The following is a 20660-nucleotide window of genomic DNA, read 5'->3' as shown; positions in this document are numbered from 1 at the left end:
GACACAATGGGCAAAATCAGCTTATTTAATGGAAAGGGGGAGGGAGTTAGAAAAAAAATAACTTTTAAACGAAAAATATAGTTATGTTATTTGGCGAAAAAAATAATAAAGTGGCGAAAAATATATTGTTTTGGCGAAAGAGGTGGCGAAAAAAATAATTGACTCAGGGGAAACCCTGGCCAAAACCATGATTGCTTCATATTGTTAGTGACCATTGGAACACCTCTCTTGTTATCCTTGCAAACATACAATACATTCTGACTTTAAATAGACGACCGATCAGTGACCTGAATTAACGTGAACTTTATCTAGTCAAAGGTAAACAATGATTTGACATCCTTGTTTATCGGGACCTCGACTTTGATGCAATACATTTTAAAAAGATTTTTCTTTTTTAATTTAAATTTTTGTCCGTGAAGTAGCCAGTACTTGAAGTCATGTAAATGGTGTATTTCAGTCATTCAAGTACTTGTTTTCAATTCGCCACCTGGGCTACTACAACTGAGGAAGAAGATCGCCATTGGCGACTGGGCGACCATTAATTTTTTTCCCTGTACTGATGTGAGATCTTAAAATGTTTAAGTCTAGGTAAAGGGAGATTATCTTTAAATCAATTAAAAGAGTTCTTTTCCTTGAACTGAGTCTATCTTGAAACATAAACAGCCTGAAAGACTCCCTCTATTCTTTAAATGGCAGTCAATAAGAGCTGTTCAAATTAAACATACATAGTATCAATTGAATAAAAAAGAGACAACCATGAATAGAGGCAAACTGAGAATGTATAATGCATGAGAGGTCCTCGACTTTTGTAAGTTAAAATATTTAAAATAATTGGAGAATTTGTTTCTTGGCAAAATATGCCAATCCCCCATAAGATGCCCCTGCCCTGCACGAGTCAACTTCCACATACAGATGTAGGATTCCACTATGGAAGGGGCATAAAAATTATAAGTCCCTTAACTTGTTGTTTATCAGATTTTTTAGGTTTTTTTTATTCAACGTAAATAAAATATTTCGGATCATGGCTGAACATGAGGTCGGTCATGTAACCAGAAACACACACATGTTTTATCTTGGCCTTACCTTGTTATATTGGGCCAATTCATTGATGAGACACATCAGGGTTTTCTCTTTTGTGTTTGCCAATGATTATGTCTATATTTCTCCCTTACCTTGTTATAACGGGCCAATTCATTGATGAGACACATCGGGGTTTTCTCTTTTGTGTTTGCCAATGATTCTGTCTCTGATGATTCTGTCTGTATGTCCTCCTTTCCCTCTTCGTCCTCTAGGTTCTGTTGTTGCTGCTCACCACTAGGTAGGGTTGTTCCATTCTGTGCAGCAACAGCAGCACCACCTTTCAGATGGATGATTCCATTCTGGTTAGGCTGTGAAACTGGAGGGGGAGTAGGTTTCTGTGGTACTGTATTATGTTGTGTTGTCTGATAAGGAGGCATGACAGATGTGGGAGGAAGTGAAGTAGAATACTGAGCAGCAGGGTTCTGTTGGAGGATCGTTGGCTGGTTCAGTCCTGGGTTGTGCTGTAGAATGGTTGGTGTCTGTTGTGTCATGCCAGGTCCTATCATGCCTCCTTTGTTTCTTTGACTTCCTGAAATTATAACTAAATCTTCAGTTGTATTTGACATTAAGGTGAATATGGTTTACAATCTCTCTGTTTGATTGGCATGGTGCTATTTAATTATCTGAGAGTGAATTTAGAAATAATTAAATACCAGACCTTCCAACTTTTGAAAATCTCCATGGGGGATTTAGCGCGCGACAAGATTTTTAAGGGTTACAATTTTAGCGACTTTTCTGTGAGCATTGTTTTTTACTCCTAAAATAGTCTAAGTTCTCTTCTTTTTTACTTTTGGTATACTAATGATGAGCTAGTAGGCCTTGATTTCTTTTATTTGCATGATTCTTGTACTATTAAATTATAAAATTGACAAAATAACTAAGGAATAGAGAAAATGGCATTAAAAATAAAGGATTCAAAGTAGAGACCCTCCTTTCCCCCCTCCATAGACCTTCTCATCTATGAACCTTGACTCAAAACACCTAAAACTACATGTCCTAAAGTAAGAAGGATGAAGACAGATTTTGATTTAGTCTTACTCATGGTGTATACAAACTGGCGTCGATTTTAAATCAACAGACACACGATGTCTGGATTCAAAAATTAAACAAATTTCAAGATAAACGATGTTTTCTTGAGAGTTCTTTACAGTTCTCATCTTTCAATTAATTATGATTTTGCTGTGGAACTACGGCAAATGTTGCAAATTGTGCTTGTATGATAAATTGATTAAAATTGAAAGGCTGTTTGACCAAATTTGTGTATACAAATTAATTTTGAGGACAGTCACGACCCATTAGGTAATCTGATTACATACAACCACTAATTATGACACCTGTTGTGACTGTTGATTAGCGTAGGGTCATTAACTTGTCATAATATGACCCCAGGTAAAATGATTGATTTTTTAAAATTGATCAGAAAAACTTCAAAATCGGTAAACAATAATTTTTTCTGGTATATTTGTTGAAAATCGGGATTTTGACTAATTTTACGATCCCGATATCGGGATTCGGGTTGAGGGGTAAAAATCGGGATGATACCGCGAAAATAGGGATAGTTGGCAGGTCTGAAATACACCAAATTTTAATTCTTTAATTACATTATGCATTAAAATAGGAATAAAAGTTCTGTAGTTTCTTTATCTTTTTCAATTTGAACACAATAAAACTGACATGGAGTTTGCACATAGGTAACAATACATGTAGATTTAAGTGGGAGGTAAATAATAACATCTCAGAGTCTGCAGTTAAAAGAATTTGATCACACTGTTCTTTACAAAGCAAAAGAAGCATGTCAAATAAGAATGGTCAATAAAGTGTTAAGGTCAAACAAAAAAGTATGTGTGTTTACTGTACCCCCTAGGCTACCGACCCTTAAGTTTTTTTTAAACCATTTTTGATTAAGCACTGTTAAAGTCACAATGTTGCTCCCATAGATGATAGACTAAATGTAAAAAAAATGATATATTTTTTTTTTAAATCATACATTTTAGTACCTTCCTACCTTATTTTTTTTCAGCATATGACAGTTAACAGATACTCTTTTGTTTGGCGTAATATATGTAAATCAGAGATCACATACATGACATAGAACATTTTCCAACAGTAAAATCAGTAAAATCAGATTTATTAAAAAATATCAAACACAGTGTTCTTCTCAATGCCTATTAATTACATTAGATGTAAGTTTCATTACAATACGTTATTCTGATTAGCTAACATGTTATTCCGTAAACAATTGCATCAGACAATAACATTTATCATGCATGATGACACGAGGTCCCACAAAAATGTGCACAGGTGAATTAAATAAAACTGGATAAAAATCGTGTTTTCATGATTTTAGCTAAAAAAAATGTAATTATAAGTATTGAATACTTCTTTCTGAAACTTTATAGGGTTGTAAAAGCGTTGACCGTGCATACATTTTTAGAATGAAGCGCTTCCGCGCTTCATACAAAATGTACTTCGGTCAACGCTTTTACCACCCAATAAATTTACAAAAAGAAGCATTCAATTCTTAATTAACATCTTGGTAATGTGATGCTCTATTTAGAGAATGTGATTCTATCTCAATTGGTTTTCTCATAAATTATGTTATGAAGGTGATGCTATAATTTCTAGAAACAATATGGTATTCTAAATTTTCCTGTTTACCAGGATGATAAATGAAATATATGCGAAGAACACTGAAACCAGTTGATATTTGCAAATATTTAGGTACATGTACCTTAATTATTGAATGTTCTGGGAGGGGCAGCTGTTACGTATGTTAAATTTGGATACTGATGTAACCATGGGAACCTTGTTTGTAGCATGACATGAGCATTTTTAGAAATGAAACAGTTTCAAGAATATTGACTTACTGTTTTGTTGTTGTCTTTGTGGCATTTGTTGTGGCATGCCTTGATTATGTTGAATTGGATATGAGTTCATGTTGTGTTGCTGAAAAAAATCACAAAAACTTAAATTATTTTGACATTTAGAGTTTTTAAGTTAGATACTCGATCATGTTGATATTCATAAATTACTATGCTTCATACTAAGATAAACAATAATGTGTCCATAGTACTCGGATGCCCCACTCACACTATCATTTTCCATGTTCAGTGGACCATGAAATTGGGGTTAAAACTTAAATTTGGAATTAAAATTAGAAAGGTCATATCATCATGATCATAGAGAACATGTGAACAAAGTTTCAAGTTGATTGAACTTCAACTTCATTAAAAACTACCTTGACCAAAAACTTTAACCTGAAGCTGGACAGACGGACGACGAACACACAGACGGAAAACATAATGCCCCTCTACTATTGTAGGTGGGCATAAAACAATAGTGTAACCTGTGTTATCCAACACACTTTTTTGGGTTCAGATTGTGAGTTTTTTAAACTAGGTCACTGTACCTAATACAAAATGTATATTATTAAATGAACAAGCTGGATTTAATTGCTGGTCTACATTGATTAATTTGATTTATTATTTTATTTCAATTAATTGTATTGTTTTACTAGTGCTTTTTTTTCTTTTGCAAATGTTTTATATAATCATTGTATTTGAAAATGCCTGTAAAGTCAGGAATATGACAGTTTCCTGTATGTAATTCCAGTTATTTATGTGCAAGTCTTATTTGGATGTACATTTTGTGAAGATTTGTTTAAATAAACATTGTTTACATTATGTATACAGCATCACCTTATAATAGTCTATTGCTTCCTTGTTTTTTTGAACAAAAAAGTTTCAATTAGAAAAGAATATATATAAACTTATACTTCATAAATGAAAGGATGAACGGGTTGTGTTTTTTTAAATTGTTCATGAGAATTATCTAGGGTCTGGCCAAAAATGGTAATAAAAAGGTAATGATGCTGAGCCAAGTACTGAAGCAGCCATGTGCCGGTAACTTTACCCATAATTTACTCAAATATCTCTTTACGTACCATCTTGATTGTTACTTTTTAAGTTTGAAGAGTAATTTGGTTTGATGACTAATGGAAAATTGGCTATGTATAATTTGTTCTTAAACCTTAATTCATTTGGCAAACATTAAAGAAAATTTCAGACAATCATGCGGCCATGTTTGTCTGCACCCAAAGTACCGAATCTGTGTTGATGGGATGCTTTTATCGTATAGTACATTTCATATGTGAAAAAGCGTTTGATTGATAAAAATATACTATTAATTAAAACGGGCACCTGCTAATCTTGTTTAATCTGTTAATTAGTGTGTATAGGGTAATTAGCAGATTGACTCAATAATTAAATTAAAATTATTTCAAATCTAATCATTTAATTAGTCCATTTTTTTTCAACATAGTTCGGAAAGAATCGGCATGGATACATCGGCGGCTTCAAAATGGCGACGAAAATAGAGAGGAATGTTTGAACATGCACAGAAATATTGACTACACTCATTTTACATAAAAAAAAGTTGGCACACGTTGATTAAAACTTACAAAATGTCTCAGATAGCTAAAAACAGGATTAAGAGTGCGTGGACACCATTGAGTAATGGAGAAACTAATAATAAGGTATAATTTAATGAAATTTGTTAACAAAAAAAATATAAATAATCAACAATAATTATATCACAGGAATCGGAAGTTCTATCAATAAAATTCTGTAAATAATAAGGTCGACTATCAATAGAGCTTTGAGAAACTCTATTGATAGTCGACCTTATTATTTACAGAATTTTATTGATAGAACTTCCGATTCCTGTGATTATATTGTCTGTTCTTATACACAAAAAACTCCAAAAATAAAAAATTTAAATTTCATGTCAACACAAAAGAATTGTCGCAGCCATTGGAAAAAATAAAATAATTCTACATAAAATGTTTTCCAAAAAGAATAAAAAAAATAAATTGAAAAAAATGGAAATGGAAATTATATTTATGGGGAATGTGTCAAAGAGACAACAACTGACCATAGAGCAGACTACAGCCGAAGGCCACCAATGGGTCTTCAAAACAAATAAATGAATATCTGTCAAATTAGTATCCTGATTTTGTAACCAAAAGAATTACAATGAATTACAATGAAATATGTTTTGTTTAAAAATAATCACCATCATCAACCATAAGATAATCATCATGGTTATTTCAATGCCAATATTATCATGTGAAAAAAAATTTGGTACAATGTACATGTACGAGGGTAGTAATGCCCACTAACGACAGGCATCAAACAGTAATTTTTGGCTACCGTGAGTGTCAAATTGGTTAAAATTTTACTGTGATTCTTCAAAATACCCATTTCGTGATTCGTCAGAAGTCTGAAATAGTTATCGTCACCAACATTTTGGGATAATATAAAAAAGAAGATGTGGTATGATTGCCAATGAGACAACTATCCACAAAAGACCAAACTGACACAAACATTAACAATTATAGGTCACCGTACGGCCTTCAACAATGAGCAAAGCCCATACTGCATATAGTCAGCTATAAAAGGCCCCAATAAGACAAAGTAAAACAATTAAATATTGATTTTATTTGTCAAAATCAGTTGATGTTTTTATCGTCTAAAAGAAAGTGTGCAGTTATCCTCATATTAAAATATACCATTAACGTCATTTGGCAAGAATTTGTACTGTTATTCATCATGAACATGATGAAGGTACCCCCATAACAACCCTCATGTACATGTTTTTTTTGTGTGATTTGCTCTGGATGCTATGTTATGGATAGACACAAGCACAAATCTTTCTAATTAATCTTGCTGCTTCAGCAAATGATGATTCCCAGTTTCTATCAACTTTGTACACATGGTACACTTATGTTTTTCATTTTAATTATTTTACCATTTCTTTTGGGTCTACCTTTTTTTTTAAATAAGTATCATTGTACAAAACAGGGTGAGACCATTCATTCTTATGCATTATACAAATGTACATTTTTATTTAAGACCATTACTATGATGAATGATGATATACAATAAAAAATGTTTAATTTGTTTATATTCTTAATCATGTTAATCAGACTTTACTTTTTTACAGATATTTGAAGAAAGAAGAGGACTTTTGAAGAAATGGGTATGTTTGAAATTCATTTCCATTAAAACTGATTTGGGAAAAATCAATCTGAAGATCAATCTAATGAAAGTGGAACGTGTAGTTTTGTTTCCGTCTTGAATAATTCATTTATTAACAGGCCATGACATGAAAAAATGTGAAGCAAGAAATTAACAGCTTGATTTATGTACAAAACAAACAAACAAATTAGTATGGCGTTCATTATCACTGGACTACATTTTGTAGTACATATTTGTTTAGGGGCTAGCTGAAGGACGCCTCTGGGTGCGGGAATTTCTCGCTGCATAGAAGACCTGTTGGTGACCTTCTGCTGTTGTTTTTACTTGGTCTGGTTGTTGTCTCTTTGACACATTCCCCATTTTCATTCTCAATTTTTTTTTTTAACTTAATATATACACAAGGTAGCAATAGCAACAAACATGACCAAGGATATAATGAATTTAAGGTACATAGGTTTTCTTGCTATGCTTAACTCAATAAATTATAAGAATTTTGTTTATTTCAGTATGAGAAATGGACAGACGAACAGAGGAAGAGAATTATAGAAGATTTAGTTCATGTTTCAAAAATCAAACAATTACAACATGCACAAACATTAGTAAATGATAAAGTCCCAATGAAGCAGGAAGACTTTACAAGGGTGCTACCTAAAGTCCTTAGTGTTTATTTATTTTCATTCTTAGATCCAAGGAGTTTATGTCGGGCCTCTAGAGTAAGTTAACATACACAAACATTAGTTAATGATAAAGTTCCAATGAAGCAAGAAGACTTTACAAGGGTGCTACCTAAAGTCCTTAGTGTTTATTTATTTTCATTCTTAGATCCAAGGAGTTTATGTCGGGCCTCTAGAGTAAGTTAACATACACAATCATTAGTTAATGATAAAGTTCCTTTGAAGCAAGAAGACTTTACAAGGGTGCTACCAAAAGTCCTTAGTGTTTATTTATTTTCATTCTTAGATCCAAGGAGTTTATGTCGGTCCTCTAGAGTAAGTTAACATACACAAACATTAGTTAATGATAAAGTTCCTATGAAGCAAGAAGACTTTACAAGGGTGCTACCAAAAGTCCTTAGTGTTTATTTATTTTCATTCTTAGATCCAAGGAGTTTATGTCGGGCCTCTAGAGTAAGTTACTATACACAAACATTAGTTAATGATAAAGTTCCAAAGAAGCAGGAAGACTTTACAAGGGTGCTACCTAAAGTCCTTAGTGTTTATTTATATTCATTCTTAGATCCAAGGAGTTTATGTCGGGCATAAGGAGTAAGTAACATGCACTTAAATAACAAGTGCAGTTTCGACATTGTACAATAAGCCTAACCAAAAAAAATGGCATTTCTTTTGGAATTTACTACCAATCCTTATTCATTTATTGTGAGAGCGCCGGTCCTAACATTTCAAGAGAATTTCTAACAACACTTTTCAGTGGCGGATCCAGAATTTTTCATAAGAGGGGGCCCACTGACTGACCTAAGAGGGCTCCAGTCACGCTTGAGTGATTCCCTATATAAGCAACCAATTTTTTTCCCAAAAGGGGGGGGGGGGCCCTAAATCCGCCTCTGCTTTTCACCAGCATACATATCAATTTTGGTAATTGTGAAAATATTTTAACAAAAAAAAGGAGAAAGTTATGATTATTAGGAAACATGGTTAAACATTGGTATTACTACTGGGACTGTCAGAGGACATTAGCTTTCAAAGTGGTATGCTACAAATGTAAAGTAACTTAAACTACATTTTGTATATATATCAAACTTGATCAAAGTCAGTTGAAATTAAGAAAAATATCCATATCAGCAAGACATTATTTAACATGTTTAATGCTGTTTCCACCTCAAATTCAGGATGCAAGTTATATATATATATTTCCCTAATTCTATGTAAATTTATCCCTTTCCGAACTCATTGTATAAAAAAAATTAATTAACGTGTGGTTGCCGGTGATCTCAGAAGATCATTGGATGATTTTAAGGGTCATGACCTTTTTAGCTGACAGAAATGAATCAAAATATGCTATAACAGATGTTAATGAAATTGACAACTTCGTGCAATGTGGAAGGCACTCGAAGGGGATTTTCATTTAACTAAATATGAAAATGTATTTTTTAATCATTAGAGAAACAGATTCTTACATAGTTACTCGTGAATTATCGGATTTATCCAATCTCGATAGTTAAATTATAAATTTTAAAGTCCTCAACCGAGGCGGCTCGGACTTTAAAATTGATAATTTAACTATCTGGATTGGATAAATCCGATAATCCACTGGTACCAATGTAAGAATCTATATTTATGGTTTAGAATATAAAAAAAAGATGATTTAAATAAATATTTAAGGAATGGGATTTTAAAATCTCCCTTCAACATTCTATAACCAACATACTAAAATTGAGTAAACTCAAATTGACATACAACCATAGATAACCATATATCCATATTTTCAAACCTCCCTTCATACATTTTAATGGAATTCTGTACTGAGTACCTCTAAAGATACTTTCATTTCCTGTAAATAATTGCAATCATTGTAAACATGTTATAATGTACAGTAGTTGTCGTTTGTTTATGTAATTTATACATGTTTCTCGTTTCTTGTTGTTTTATAAAGATTAGACAGTTAGTTTTCCTGTTTGAATGGTTTAACACTAGTTATTTTTGGGCCCTTTATAGCTTGTTGTTCAGTATGACCCAAGGCTCTGTGTTGAAGGCCGTACATTGACCTATAAATGTTTACTTTTATAAATTGTTATTTGGATGGAGAGTTGTCTTATTGGCACTCATACCACATCTTCCTTTATCTATGATATATTTACAGGTATGTTGGCATTGGAAATTTTTGACAGAATCTGACCAGTTATGGATGCCTAAATGTGTGAGACTTGGATGGTATCTACCTTTTACACCTAGTCCGTATGAAACTGGTGTATGGAAGAGAAACTATATAGAAAACATCAAAAGTTTACAGGTGTTACGACCGAAGGTAGTTAGATGCTAGTTATTAGTCGAGAAGTGAAAGTTTTCATAATACCTAAGATTATAACATGTATAAATCAAAGCCAAAACAAAGCAATTCTTCAATGTGTAGCGGATTCAGAGATTTTCATAAGCTGAGGGGGCTCTGACTACATAAGAGGGGTTTGTTCTAGTCATGCTTCAGCAATTCCCTAAATAATCAACCAAATTTTCCCCACAAAAAACCTCTAAATCCGCCTCTGTGTAAAGATCAGGTATGTTCGATTCAAGCCCAAACAAAATACTTAATTGTTTTTAGCTCATATTTATGAATTGATGAAAGAAAAATAAATCTTAAGAGTAATTATTTTTAGCTCATATTTATGAATTGATAAAAGAAAAATAAATCTTAAAGAGTTTTGTTAAGAATAATTTACCACGGCTATATCATTGTTTTCTTAGAGGGTGGTGGGAGGGGTCCTGATCACGAAATCCCGGGCTTAAAAACATGAAATCCCAGGGTCACGAATTTAAAGAAAATTATATCCTGACATCCTGAAATTCAAAAACAGAATTCCCTTACCCTGAAAGGATCAATCCTGAAATCCCGAGCTTAAAAACACCCGATCCTGACGTCCTGAAAAAGGTCCTGCCCCCCTCTTTTTAGTTAGTAACAGTTTTCATGACATCCAAGAAAATAATTTGAAAAACTAACAGTTTACAAAAATATTTTACTTATACTGTTGTTAGAGAAATGGATTTAAAAATATAGGAAAGAATGAAAGTGTTCTTTTTAATCTAATATTTATGAGTTCAAGTACATTTGTACATTTGAACATGTATGTGACAGTCATAGCATACTGCTATATTTGTCAATCTCAGCTTAAATCAGTTTAAAAATGTTTCAGCATGTTCAATCAAATAAAACATGATTTGCTGTAAATATTTCACCTTAGATTTGATTCTCATATTTGAATTTATTTGCCTGTGAATAGTGATACAAAGGTGTCAAGTTTTCATTGCTGTTCTTCACCGACCGTGCGAGGGCTGTATAGCCAGTCAAGGTCGTTAAACAATTCTATTTGTTGCTGTTCTTCATCTCCGTGATCTCTTAGGCATCTGCAATCACATTAAATAGTTAAGTGAGAAATTGTCCATGAATGATCCAACCCTCCAGTTTTGATTTTTTCCTAATGAAGAAAATTATTTCTAATAACTTTCACTTCTACAGTAGATTAAGCTATACCTCTGTACAGATAAAATGATGGGTTTTTTTTGTGTGTTGTTGGTTACTGTTTCTCTGACTTACGATAACCTAATAAATGGGATCATTTTTATATTGAAATAAAAAGTGTCTATGTTGTGGTAATTTTCAGAGTGAAGTTTATGAATACAAGGACTTAATTCTGAGCCCCTTTAACAGAAGGAAACTGAGGGTTCAGTTCTCAGACCAAGTATTGATTTTTTGGCATGGCATTTTTAACTGCATTATCATGTAAATGATTTGCATAGTGCATATGATAGGCATATTAGCTAAACATTTTGAATATCATGTTTATACTATTATTTGTATGAATGCCACACTGCATAAAGAAATGGTTTGACTCTTCATTAGCATGTCCAGACAAGATAAAGACTCTTGCAGAATAATTGAGCTGTTTATTCACCCTGTTAATAAACTCATCATAGATAACCTGTAAACCTCTACAAATTTCAAATAGGAATTTAATAGTTTTCAAAAAGAGGAGGTAAGGGTTTTCAAGGGAGGAAAAGTTAAATTCTTATATGCATTATCAATTAAATATTTTGAACCCCCTAGAAAATTTTCAAACACCTTACATTATAATTTGACCAAATGACAAATTATTAATTATTTTCTCAATAGCTCACACTTGACAAGCTTGATGTGTTTAGTTCATCTGTTCTCATTTTCATATAACCTTTATGTCCCTTTTTTTCTTAATTCAAAATAAGCCTCTATACCATAACAGTCCAGGACTTAAGTTATACAGTTATTTATGAAAGAGTCAGCTTGCAAGTCAAACTTAGCTGCAGAACCTTAGCTCTTATGGAACTTTTGATGATTTCTGCAAATTAATATAGAATGTCATAGAGACACTAAGAGCTATATGAATGAATGAATAAATAATTTATTAAAGTGCAACCTGAATTGCCATTATATAATACATATGATATGAACATTGTTATTTTCAGCCAGCCTTATAGGCTTACGAAGCACTGTCATTTTAAAACATTATTATACATGTATAGCTACATTTGATTTGATATAAAATATTAAGTTTTACAGTTTTTACGTCGTGTAGTTTTGTTAAAGTAAAAATGTTTATATAACATCTTGTCTTATCCTTAAACAGTCTATGATAAAGTTTGCCAACGTTTTCGGGTTGCTGATTAACAGTTCTTTTAGTGTTTCTTCTGGGGAGTCAAAGTCAACTGAGATGAGTTCTCGTCTGAGTTCGTTCCTTCTAACAGAGTAACGGTTACATAAAAACAAAAAGTGGATTTCATCTTCAGTCACATTGGAGTTGCACACTTTACAGATTCTCCGGTCGGCTGGAATATTTCGATATCGACCACGTTCGACTTCTAAAGGTAGTGTACCGCATCGAATTCTAGCTATACTCGATCGCTGTTTTCTGGACAAGAACTTTTTAACATACGGTTCAGTACAAAATTCGGTCTTAAGTAACTTGTATGTTCTTAGTTTTGGCATGTTCTGAACATTAATAATCCATTCACTTTTAAAAGTATCTACCAGTTTAGTTTTAACGGATTCAATTACGTATTTTGTTGAGATCGTATCGTGGTTGTTTGTACAGTTAATTAAGGCTGATAGACCACTATTGTTCAATATTGTTTTAACACTGTTGAACCAGGTGTTCTTGTAGCGTGTGGAAAGGTCGATATCCCAAAGGAATACTTTACGACTGATCCTGAAATCAGGCAATTTCATAAGTCTACACCATAAACGAACTATATTACATTGATTGTTTACAAATATAGAAGTCCATCCCATATCACCTGTTATTGCTGGAATCGGCGAGGTTTTTCCAACACCCAAGAAAGTTCGGATTGCTCTATACTGGAGTCTTTCAAGTACATCAAAACGCTTTGATCCCCACACCCCTGACGCATAGTCCATTACAGGGATAACCGTATTTTCGAATATCTTTGTATATGTAGCAAAGTCCATATTACCCATATGAATGTATTTTGAGGTAAGTGATCCAAGCGCTCTACTAGCTGCTGTTGAGAGCTCTTTCACAGAAACAGCGTAGTCCATATCTTCGGATATCATTAAGCCTAGATAGCGGTATTTATTTGCAAAATCAATCCGGGTATTTCCAAGCATAAATTCTGAATCACATCTAGTGGCGGAAGCTTTCCGAATATGCATGATCTTCGTTTTATCAATATTGACATGTAAACAATTTAACTTTGTCCATTTATGGTCTATAGCTACATGTAGTAGGACTTGTCTTATTTAAATAAGGCCTGTTTGTGATGACATTTAACCAAATTTATTATAGCATGGTTTGTTTTCTTTTATTAAAGTTAGAATAAAGCTATGGGTCTATAGCTTCACATAGTTGGACTTGTCTTTAATATTTAAATAAAGCCTGTTTATGATGACATGATTTAACAAAGTTTGTAACAGCATGGTTTGTTTTCTTTTATTAAAGTTAGAATACAAGAAGGTCAGTTTATATGTTAAATGTAGATTGCTAGGGAACAAACTAAAATACTGATTCATATCTATATCTGACGTTATTCCAGTAAACATGGTAAAGACTATACTAACGGATCAGTTTGTTACTCATTTGAAAACTAAATGAGTTGTCAAAAATTCTTTTTTGTCAGGATTCATTTTTTCTTTTAATAGTTTAAGTGAATAAATATCCTTTCTCAAAAATTAGAGGTACTTGACCTCCATAGTTTTTGTTAACTTTGATGCAAAAGATGCATTTTGAATGAAAATGAATTAGTATAAAAATGGACTTCCAAAGACTTCTATATTTGCTTTTGTCAATATATTAATAAAATTTATGGTGTATTGAAAGGCTGAAAGAATTTTTAGGTAATATTAAACATTATATTTAGATTTTTTACTGGAATAAACTTCAGAATTTGAACTATTCCAAAAAATAATGTATGAAAGTGGAAGGCACAAAAAAATGAAAAACAAATGGTTTATTTAGAAGTTTTTATCCATGAGCATATTGCATTCAAATACTGATTTAGAAAGCAAATACTGTAAATTCAGAAATTATTGGGTGCATTTATTATTGCGATTTTGTCATTTTAGACTTAAACGTGATTTTAATTTCTACGATTTTAGATAAAATTCCTGTTTAATTCATATAAAAAATTTCAAAATGTGAGTTTAAATTATTGTGTTTACAATTCTGTCGCATTTTTCGCAATAATAAAAACCTCCCAATAATTTCTGAATTTACAGTACTCAGATTTTTGAAATAGGTAAGGTGGCTGTTATGAGAAATAATGCCTTCCAATAACTCATACATATTTTTGGAATAGCTGTACAAAAGGTATGCTTTGCTAACTGTTCTTGTAACAAGGTACAACATATTTGCTGATACTGCATGGATTTAAGGTACATGCTTGTTTAACTTATAGGTTTCCATTTTATATGCTAGGGTTTAATATCATGGATCTCTATGTTGTGCATGATCATTGTCTAGTAAGGCCAACTTAAAGTATTTGTGTGTTTCCTGTTATCATACCCTCTTATATTTCCAAGTTAAACAAAATTGCCTACTTTACAGTTTTTTGTTTGTTTTTTTTTCATTTTTCAATAGTCAGAATGTAATAAAAAAATGGTAAACTAAAAAAAAACCTACCTACCTTGTCAAAGATGAATTAGGAAACACACATATTATATTTTTGGGCCTAAGCTTAAATTCAGCTTTGGAATATGTATAACTTGGAATGGCAGTAAAGCTCTTTCTCAAAAGTCATGTTTGGAGTAACAGAGTAATGTATTTAGCTCGAAAGGAAACTTTTCTAATAACTGGCAGTACTGACTGATCAGTAGTAAGAGTAGGCAGGGATACAGAAATTTCTAAGGGAGATTATAGGATGTTCACTTAAAATTAGGGATTAGTTTCAATCCATCATTATTCTTTTTTAACTGATAAACAAAGAAATTGTTTAAGGAGAATCTCAAATGGGAAGAGAATAGTAATATATGTAAACATTTTCGGCTTATTAATCACATATACCGGGTAGTTATTTATAGAAACTTAAAAATTTCTTCATGTTATAAACAAAATATCCTGTACAAGTTGATAGGGATAGACAGCAACAATTGCCGACTTTACATTGCTGTGAAACAACACTGCTTTTCAAGCAGAGCAGTTTCTTATTTCAAAATCGACAGTTATTCAAGCTAAATTAATTATTCCAGACATGAGTTTCAGGAAAAGGTTGTTATTATAGACCGTGTTAATATAGTCTTCTGTTATAATTCTAATTGAAGAAGTAGTAAGTACTAACTTAGTGTTATTATCATTTGTTAACACTGATTATTTGATAACTTTTCAATTCTTTTGTTCAATTACTTTTGTTAATTCTAATTAAAAATGTGAATTTGAATTTTGATGTGGGTATGTCTAGCATTAAAACCAGGTAATTCTCGTTGACTATGCTTGGAATATGATAAATAAGTTGTTTTTTTATTTTACTCTGGCCAGGTCAATTGCAACCAGATGTTTAGTTCATACCTCTTCAAACCTTATCTTGCACTTCAACTGCTACATCAAAAGATCTATCTAAACATGCTAAAAGTATCTTACCTTGACTTACATACAGGCAGTACATTCAGAGATGCCAGAGCCTCGTCTTCCATACAATTTTAAGTAGCTTGCTGATTTTACAAATCCAAGTAGAAAACAGAATGTGCATCGTTTGTTAAGATTTTATTGATAAATTATAAAATTAACAGAAAAGTAAACAGCTAAAATATCAGATTGGGATGTTCTAATTATTGCCATTGTAGGAAAATTTCAGACAAATTTATTTTATTGGGTATGAACAAATCTGGAGGCAGTTTATCTTCATAGTATAACAAAGATCTTTTTTTTTATGATCAATCAATAAACCATATTTCAATTAGTTTTTACATCTTGTAAGTCTCAGTGAACTTGGACTAAGGATACATCCCAAAGTAGAAGGTTGATTCATGTATTTTGAGAACTTTCCCTTGATATTGACACAGCTGGAAGACTTCAAACTAGAATCTATGACAAACGTTATGATTTCAAATTTTCAATTGTCAACTTCCCATTTGCCAGCATTAACATACCCTCTGCTCCATTGTACTGTGTTGACATACCTCAGGAAATAAGTTTTGCTCATCACTGATTCATCCATAGGTTATTATCCTGTCAACACAACCAGTCTGGCTCCTTTTGGAGTTCAATGTCAGTTTTTTTTTTTTTACTTGGTGCATCTCTTTTTTAATTGATTTATGAGATTTCAACGTCTTCAAACTACTGCAACCTTAATTTTACATTTAAGCATTTCAGAGAAAAGATATTTCAAATCAGTGATTATGAAACTACTCTATACTCAGAATTTATTTATTATTACATTGTAGCATGATGCCCTCCTAGAATTAGAGAGATTAAAAATTAGCCAGGATAGAGCTCTCTGCTCACAGAAAGATAAGAAAAAGAATCCCCAGCCATGGAGAGGGTCTGACCCAGTACCAAAAGATACATGGAGATACAATGTACTAGAGAATAATGATATTGTAGGGGATGTTACCAAAATGTAAGTATATAGTATAGAGGGTCTGACCCAGTACCAAAAGAAACATGGCGATACAATATACTAGCTGATAAATATATTGTCATCAATTACAGAAAGATGCATGTTTTTGTTTTCTATGAAGAAATGAGTAAGCTCAAGCAAGGTCGATTTCAATCTCAATAGTAGCCCTATTAAATTCCATGATATTTAACTTAAATCAGTACACATCAAATGGATTTAGTGTAAATATGGCAGAAAACCTAAGAAACAGGCTGAATTGCATAATTGTGTGCCATTTTAATTTCAGTACTTGCCTTTTACTATCTAAATTACAAACAGGTGAGATATAATGCTGTCTCATTTTTCATTGTGATACCTTCGTTTGTAATTATAAAATTTGCAATGATAAATGTTGTATTGCATTATTTTATTTAAAAAGTGTATTATTCAATTGTATTCAATTGTATACTTGCAAATTGATATCCTTTTGCCTTGAACATGCAATTTTTACCCTTTTTAACCTGCACAGGTCTGACGTACTTTCATTGGGTTAAAGAATGTCAGGAGTATATATATAGATAATAGAATTAAGCAGAAATGGTATATAATCGCCAATAAGACAACTCTCTGCAAGAGACCAAATGACACAAAAATAAGAATAAAGAACTATAGTCAGTCTTTAACAATGAGTTAAACCCATACCCAATAGTTAGTGATAAATGATCCCGAAATGTTATATTAAACATGTTAATTATGCATCTGATATCTTATTTTCAGGAGAAAGAAGAAGTCTTATGGACCTCATTCTGATTATATAAACATTAATGCCAGAAGTAAAGTGAAAACAGGACAAAATATACTCAACCAGGCGCGCAAAAGTCAGTCTATGTCGGTAAGTATAAGTCAATGAGGATTTTATTGTATTCACAAAATTTCATAACATTTATAATTACTAAGGACAAAACCCTAAAACCGACTGAGACAATGGTCTTAGAAAAATAGTTATTTGCCCACCTAAAGTTTGTGGGTTCAATCGTTGATTGGGTACAACCAAAGAAAGATTTGTATATGCTACTACTCAACGCATGAAATTAAGGAGTAGGATAAAGAGTGGTAAGAGAAAAGACAAACAAAAGATTCCAAAGGGACATTCACACTCAAAGGTTGAAAATAAAATGGCTAAAAAAGAAGAGTGGTCAACATGGAATCAGATTGACCAGTCAAGACATTAGACATACATATAGCAGAGTATATTGATATGACATTTACATTTATGTTCTTTATATACATAAAATATAAGTCACAACAGCCATCAATCAAACAATAGATAAATTCTTTAAACACGTACAGCAAAAGTGTTACATAATTTCAGCTTTACCTTTAGAAATTTTCCAAACTAAATGTTACAATTGTACTATTTTCCAGACCCTGAGCTTCTCAAATGTGTAGTCAAGACAGTATACATAAATAGCAGAGTATATTGATATGATCTTTAAACTAGATGTCCTTTATATACATAAAATATTTAACCTTTAGAAATTTTCAAAACTAACTGAATAAATTGTACTACTTTCCAGAGGCTGAGCTATTCAATGGATGCCATGAACGCTGACAGACCACAATGGGCTCGAGATGACACGTCACAGAATATTAATGTATCTTTTGACAAGAATGTTTCCAAACCTAGGGTAAAGCCAGGACATCCAAGTCCTGAACAGAAAATGCCAAAACAGCCACCTTCAGCCAGATCTGAGAGAGATCCACCCAGTAAGTGTTCAATAATAGACTTGGCAGTCAAAAAAGAAGTGGTATTCATACTCAGTGTTAATCACACATAGATAGGCAGAGCTCTCAGATACAATAACTTGAATAATGATTGAACAAATTCACTAACAGACAGGACTCTTTCATGGCAGTCGATAAAGAAGTGGTGTTCAGGCTCAATGTTAAACCCACATAGAGGCAAATCTTATTGATATAATAATGATAGAACAAGTTAGGGTAGTTTCTGACTAATAATACAGAAACTTAAGTATGTGTATAAAGACAGATTAAAAAAAGAACAAGTTTATTTTTTTATATTCCTCCATGCTGTTTATATCTGTGATTATATATATTTTCTCTTTTCCAGCTGCAAGATTGTTCCCAGAAACTCCATGGAAAGTCCCAGATAGTACAGATTCCGATTAATCTCCACAAACAACTTTAGCACTCCAACTAAAACAGACTATAAATACTTTGTATTTTATAATGTAACTACTCAAACATTGTTATATATCAATTATCATTACATCAACTTTTTATACCTTTTATTTTTAAGATGAAACATGTGAAATTACATAATACAGTATTAGACACAAAGTATAAAAAGTGAATTAATACTTGTAAGATCGATTAAATCATAATGAAAATATTACAATTGATTTTGTTAATTAAATGCTGCTTCTAACAATTGCCACTTTTATTTTTGATTATTTGAGAAAATGTTCATTTTGATAAATACTTGATTATATGACTTTACAAACTATATATTCAAGCCTTGTATTTTGTTAAACAATTTTCAATTCATGATTGTCTTGAGTAATTCTTTGGTGATATAAAGAATTGAATAGACATATTTACACTAATTTGTAACTTTGTCTGCCATTACTTAAAATTAAACAATTTCCCACAGCTTCATAATTAAAAAGTATGATGAAAAAGGTTATTCAAAACAAATTCATCTAAAATCTAAAAGTGTACATACATCATATACATTTATGAACCTTTGTTATTGATGACTATGTTTATTTTTTTACAAATTCTGACTTGAATGGAGAGTAGTTTCATTGGCACTCATACCACACCTTCTTATTTTTATGTGATGACGTCTAGATGGATTTTCTGTGAGGTATTTATTTGTGTGGTTTAATTACTATTACATTGATGTATACCTCACATATCTTTTTTATTTTCAAAAATAATTTGCTATTCTTAATATACAATTTTAAGAGTAATTTGAGATATGATTACATAATTTAATTGCTATGTTTAAGCTAGTTTAGAGCTAAATATATTTATATACATGTGATATTTGATACTATTTATTTATTTTAATATTTTTAATTGGTACGTCTTGAAATATGTGTAATTAAATTGTTGATTATTAACTCCAGATGTTAAATAAGTGGTCACTCTTAAAAAGAATAAGGGTAGATAACTCTATATATTTTAAAACAAATGAAGCTTTATTTTTAGAGCTTGGGATTCCTAGATATAAGGCTGATTGACAGTTCTTTTGGAAGCCAGCTTTTAATCAAATATATCATTTTAAATTATTTTTTTAGTTCTATCCATCAACGACTCACTCCGCGCCTACTGTTTGAAATGGGTAAAACGGGAAAAAGCTGACAAAAAATCTTTGGACTCTTTTTTTAATTCAGTAATGAAGATAGTTGATATTCGAATACAACATTTTAAAGAACATTTTACCCTCAACAAAAACTATAAAAACCCTATTTCGCGTATCAAAAATAAACTAACAGAACTAGCCAAGGAATTTGTTTTTGTCCTGGCTGATAAAGCTGCGAATAATATCATTATTGTTTGACGTAAATTTTATATAGAGGTTCTGCAAAAGGAAATCACGAATTCACCAACATTCCAACTGACTTCATTTTCAGAAAACGACATCTGTAACAAACATAAACTTTTAGCTACTTCTTTACAAGCAGAACCAAACACAATGAAAGTCCCAACTATGTACTGGCTTCCGAAGCTGCACAAAAAACCTTACAAATATAGATTTATTTCA

At 31.9% G+C, this 20660-nt stretch overlaps 2 protein-coding genes across 2 annotated transcripts in view; one reads left to right on the top strand and one right to left on the bottom strand.

Moving 5' to 3' along the window:
* The window catches only part of LOC143053775 (double-stranded RNA-binding protein Staufen homolog 2-like), a 30357-nt gene extending 25164 nt beyond the window's left edge, over positions 1-5193 (bottom strand). The window contains exons 1-3 of the mRNA XM_076226555.1: positions 5024-5193; positions 3948-4026; positions 1173-1621 (exon numbers count right to left, since the gene is read on the bottom strand). Coding sequence (XP_076082670.1) covers positions 1173-1621; positions 3948-4026; positions 5024-5026 — 531 coding nt within the window. The 5' untranslated portion in view covers positions 5027-5193. The remainder of the gene's footprint in view (positions 1-1172; positions 1622-3947; positions 4027-5023) is intronic.
* A 219-nt stretch (positions 5194-5412) lies between these two features.
* LOC143054966 (F-box only protein 16-like) lies at positions 5413-19152 on the top strand. Its single transcript, XM_076228062.1, has 8 exons — positions 5413-5614; positions 7084-7119; positions 7625-7831; positions 9936-10100; positions 16713-16888; positions 17645-17759; positions 18445-18634; positions 18999-19152. Exons 1-8 carry the CDS (start codon positions 5543-5545, stop codon positions 19055-19057), a joined length of 1020 nt encoding a protein of 339 aa, XP_076084177.1. The 5' UTR covers positions 5413-5542; the 3' UTR covers positions 19058-19152.
* Positions 19153-20660: the final 1508 nt, after the last annotated feature.

Source organism: Mytilus galloprovincialis, chromosome 12 (genome assembly GCF_965363235.1).
Source record: "Mytilus galloprovincialis chromosome 12, xbMytGall1.hap1.1, whole genome shotgun sequence".
Taxonomy (NCBI): Eukaryota; Metazoa; Mollusca; class Bivalvia; order Mytilida; family Mytilidae; genus Mytilus; species Mytilus galloprovincialis.
Note: the sequence above shows the minus strand (reverse complement) of the source record. Positions and strands in the feature narration are given on the sequence as shown.

Excerpts from the sequence above, each read along its gene's own strand:
- LOC143054966 (XM_076228062.1), top strand. The coding sequence starts at position 5,543 with ATGTCTCAGATAGCTAAAAACAGGATTAAGAGTGCGTGGACACCATTG. Across the intron at positions 7,120-7,624 it reads GAGGACTTTTGAAGAAATGG|TATGAGAAATGGACAGACGA; the intron begins GTATGTTTGAAA and ends TGTTTATTTCAG. Across the intron at positions 18,635-18,998 it reads ATCTGAGAGAGATCCACCCA|CTGCAAGATTGTTCCCAGAA; the intron begins GTAAGTGTTCAA and ends TCTCTTTTCCAG.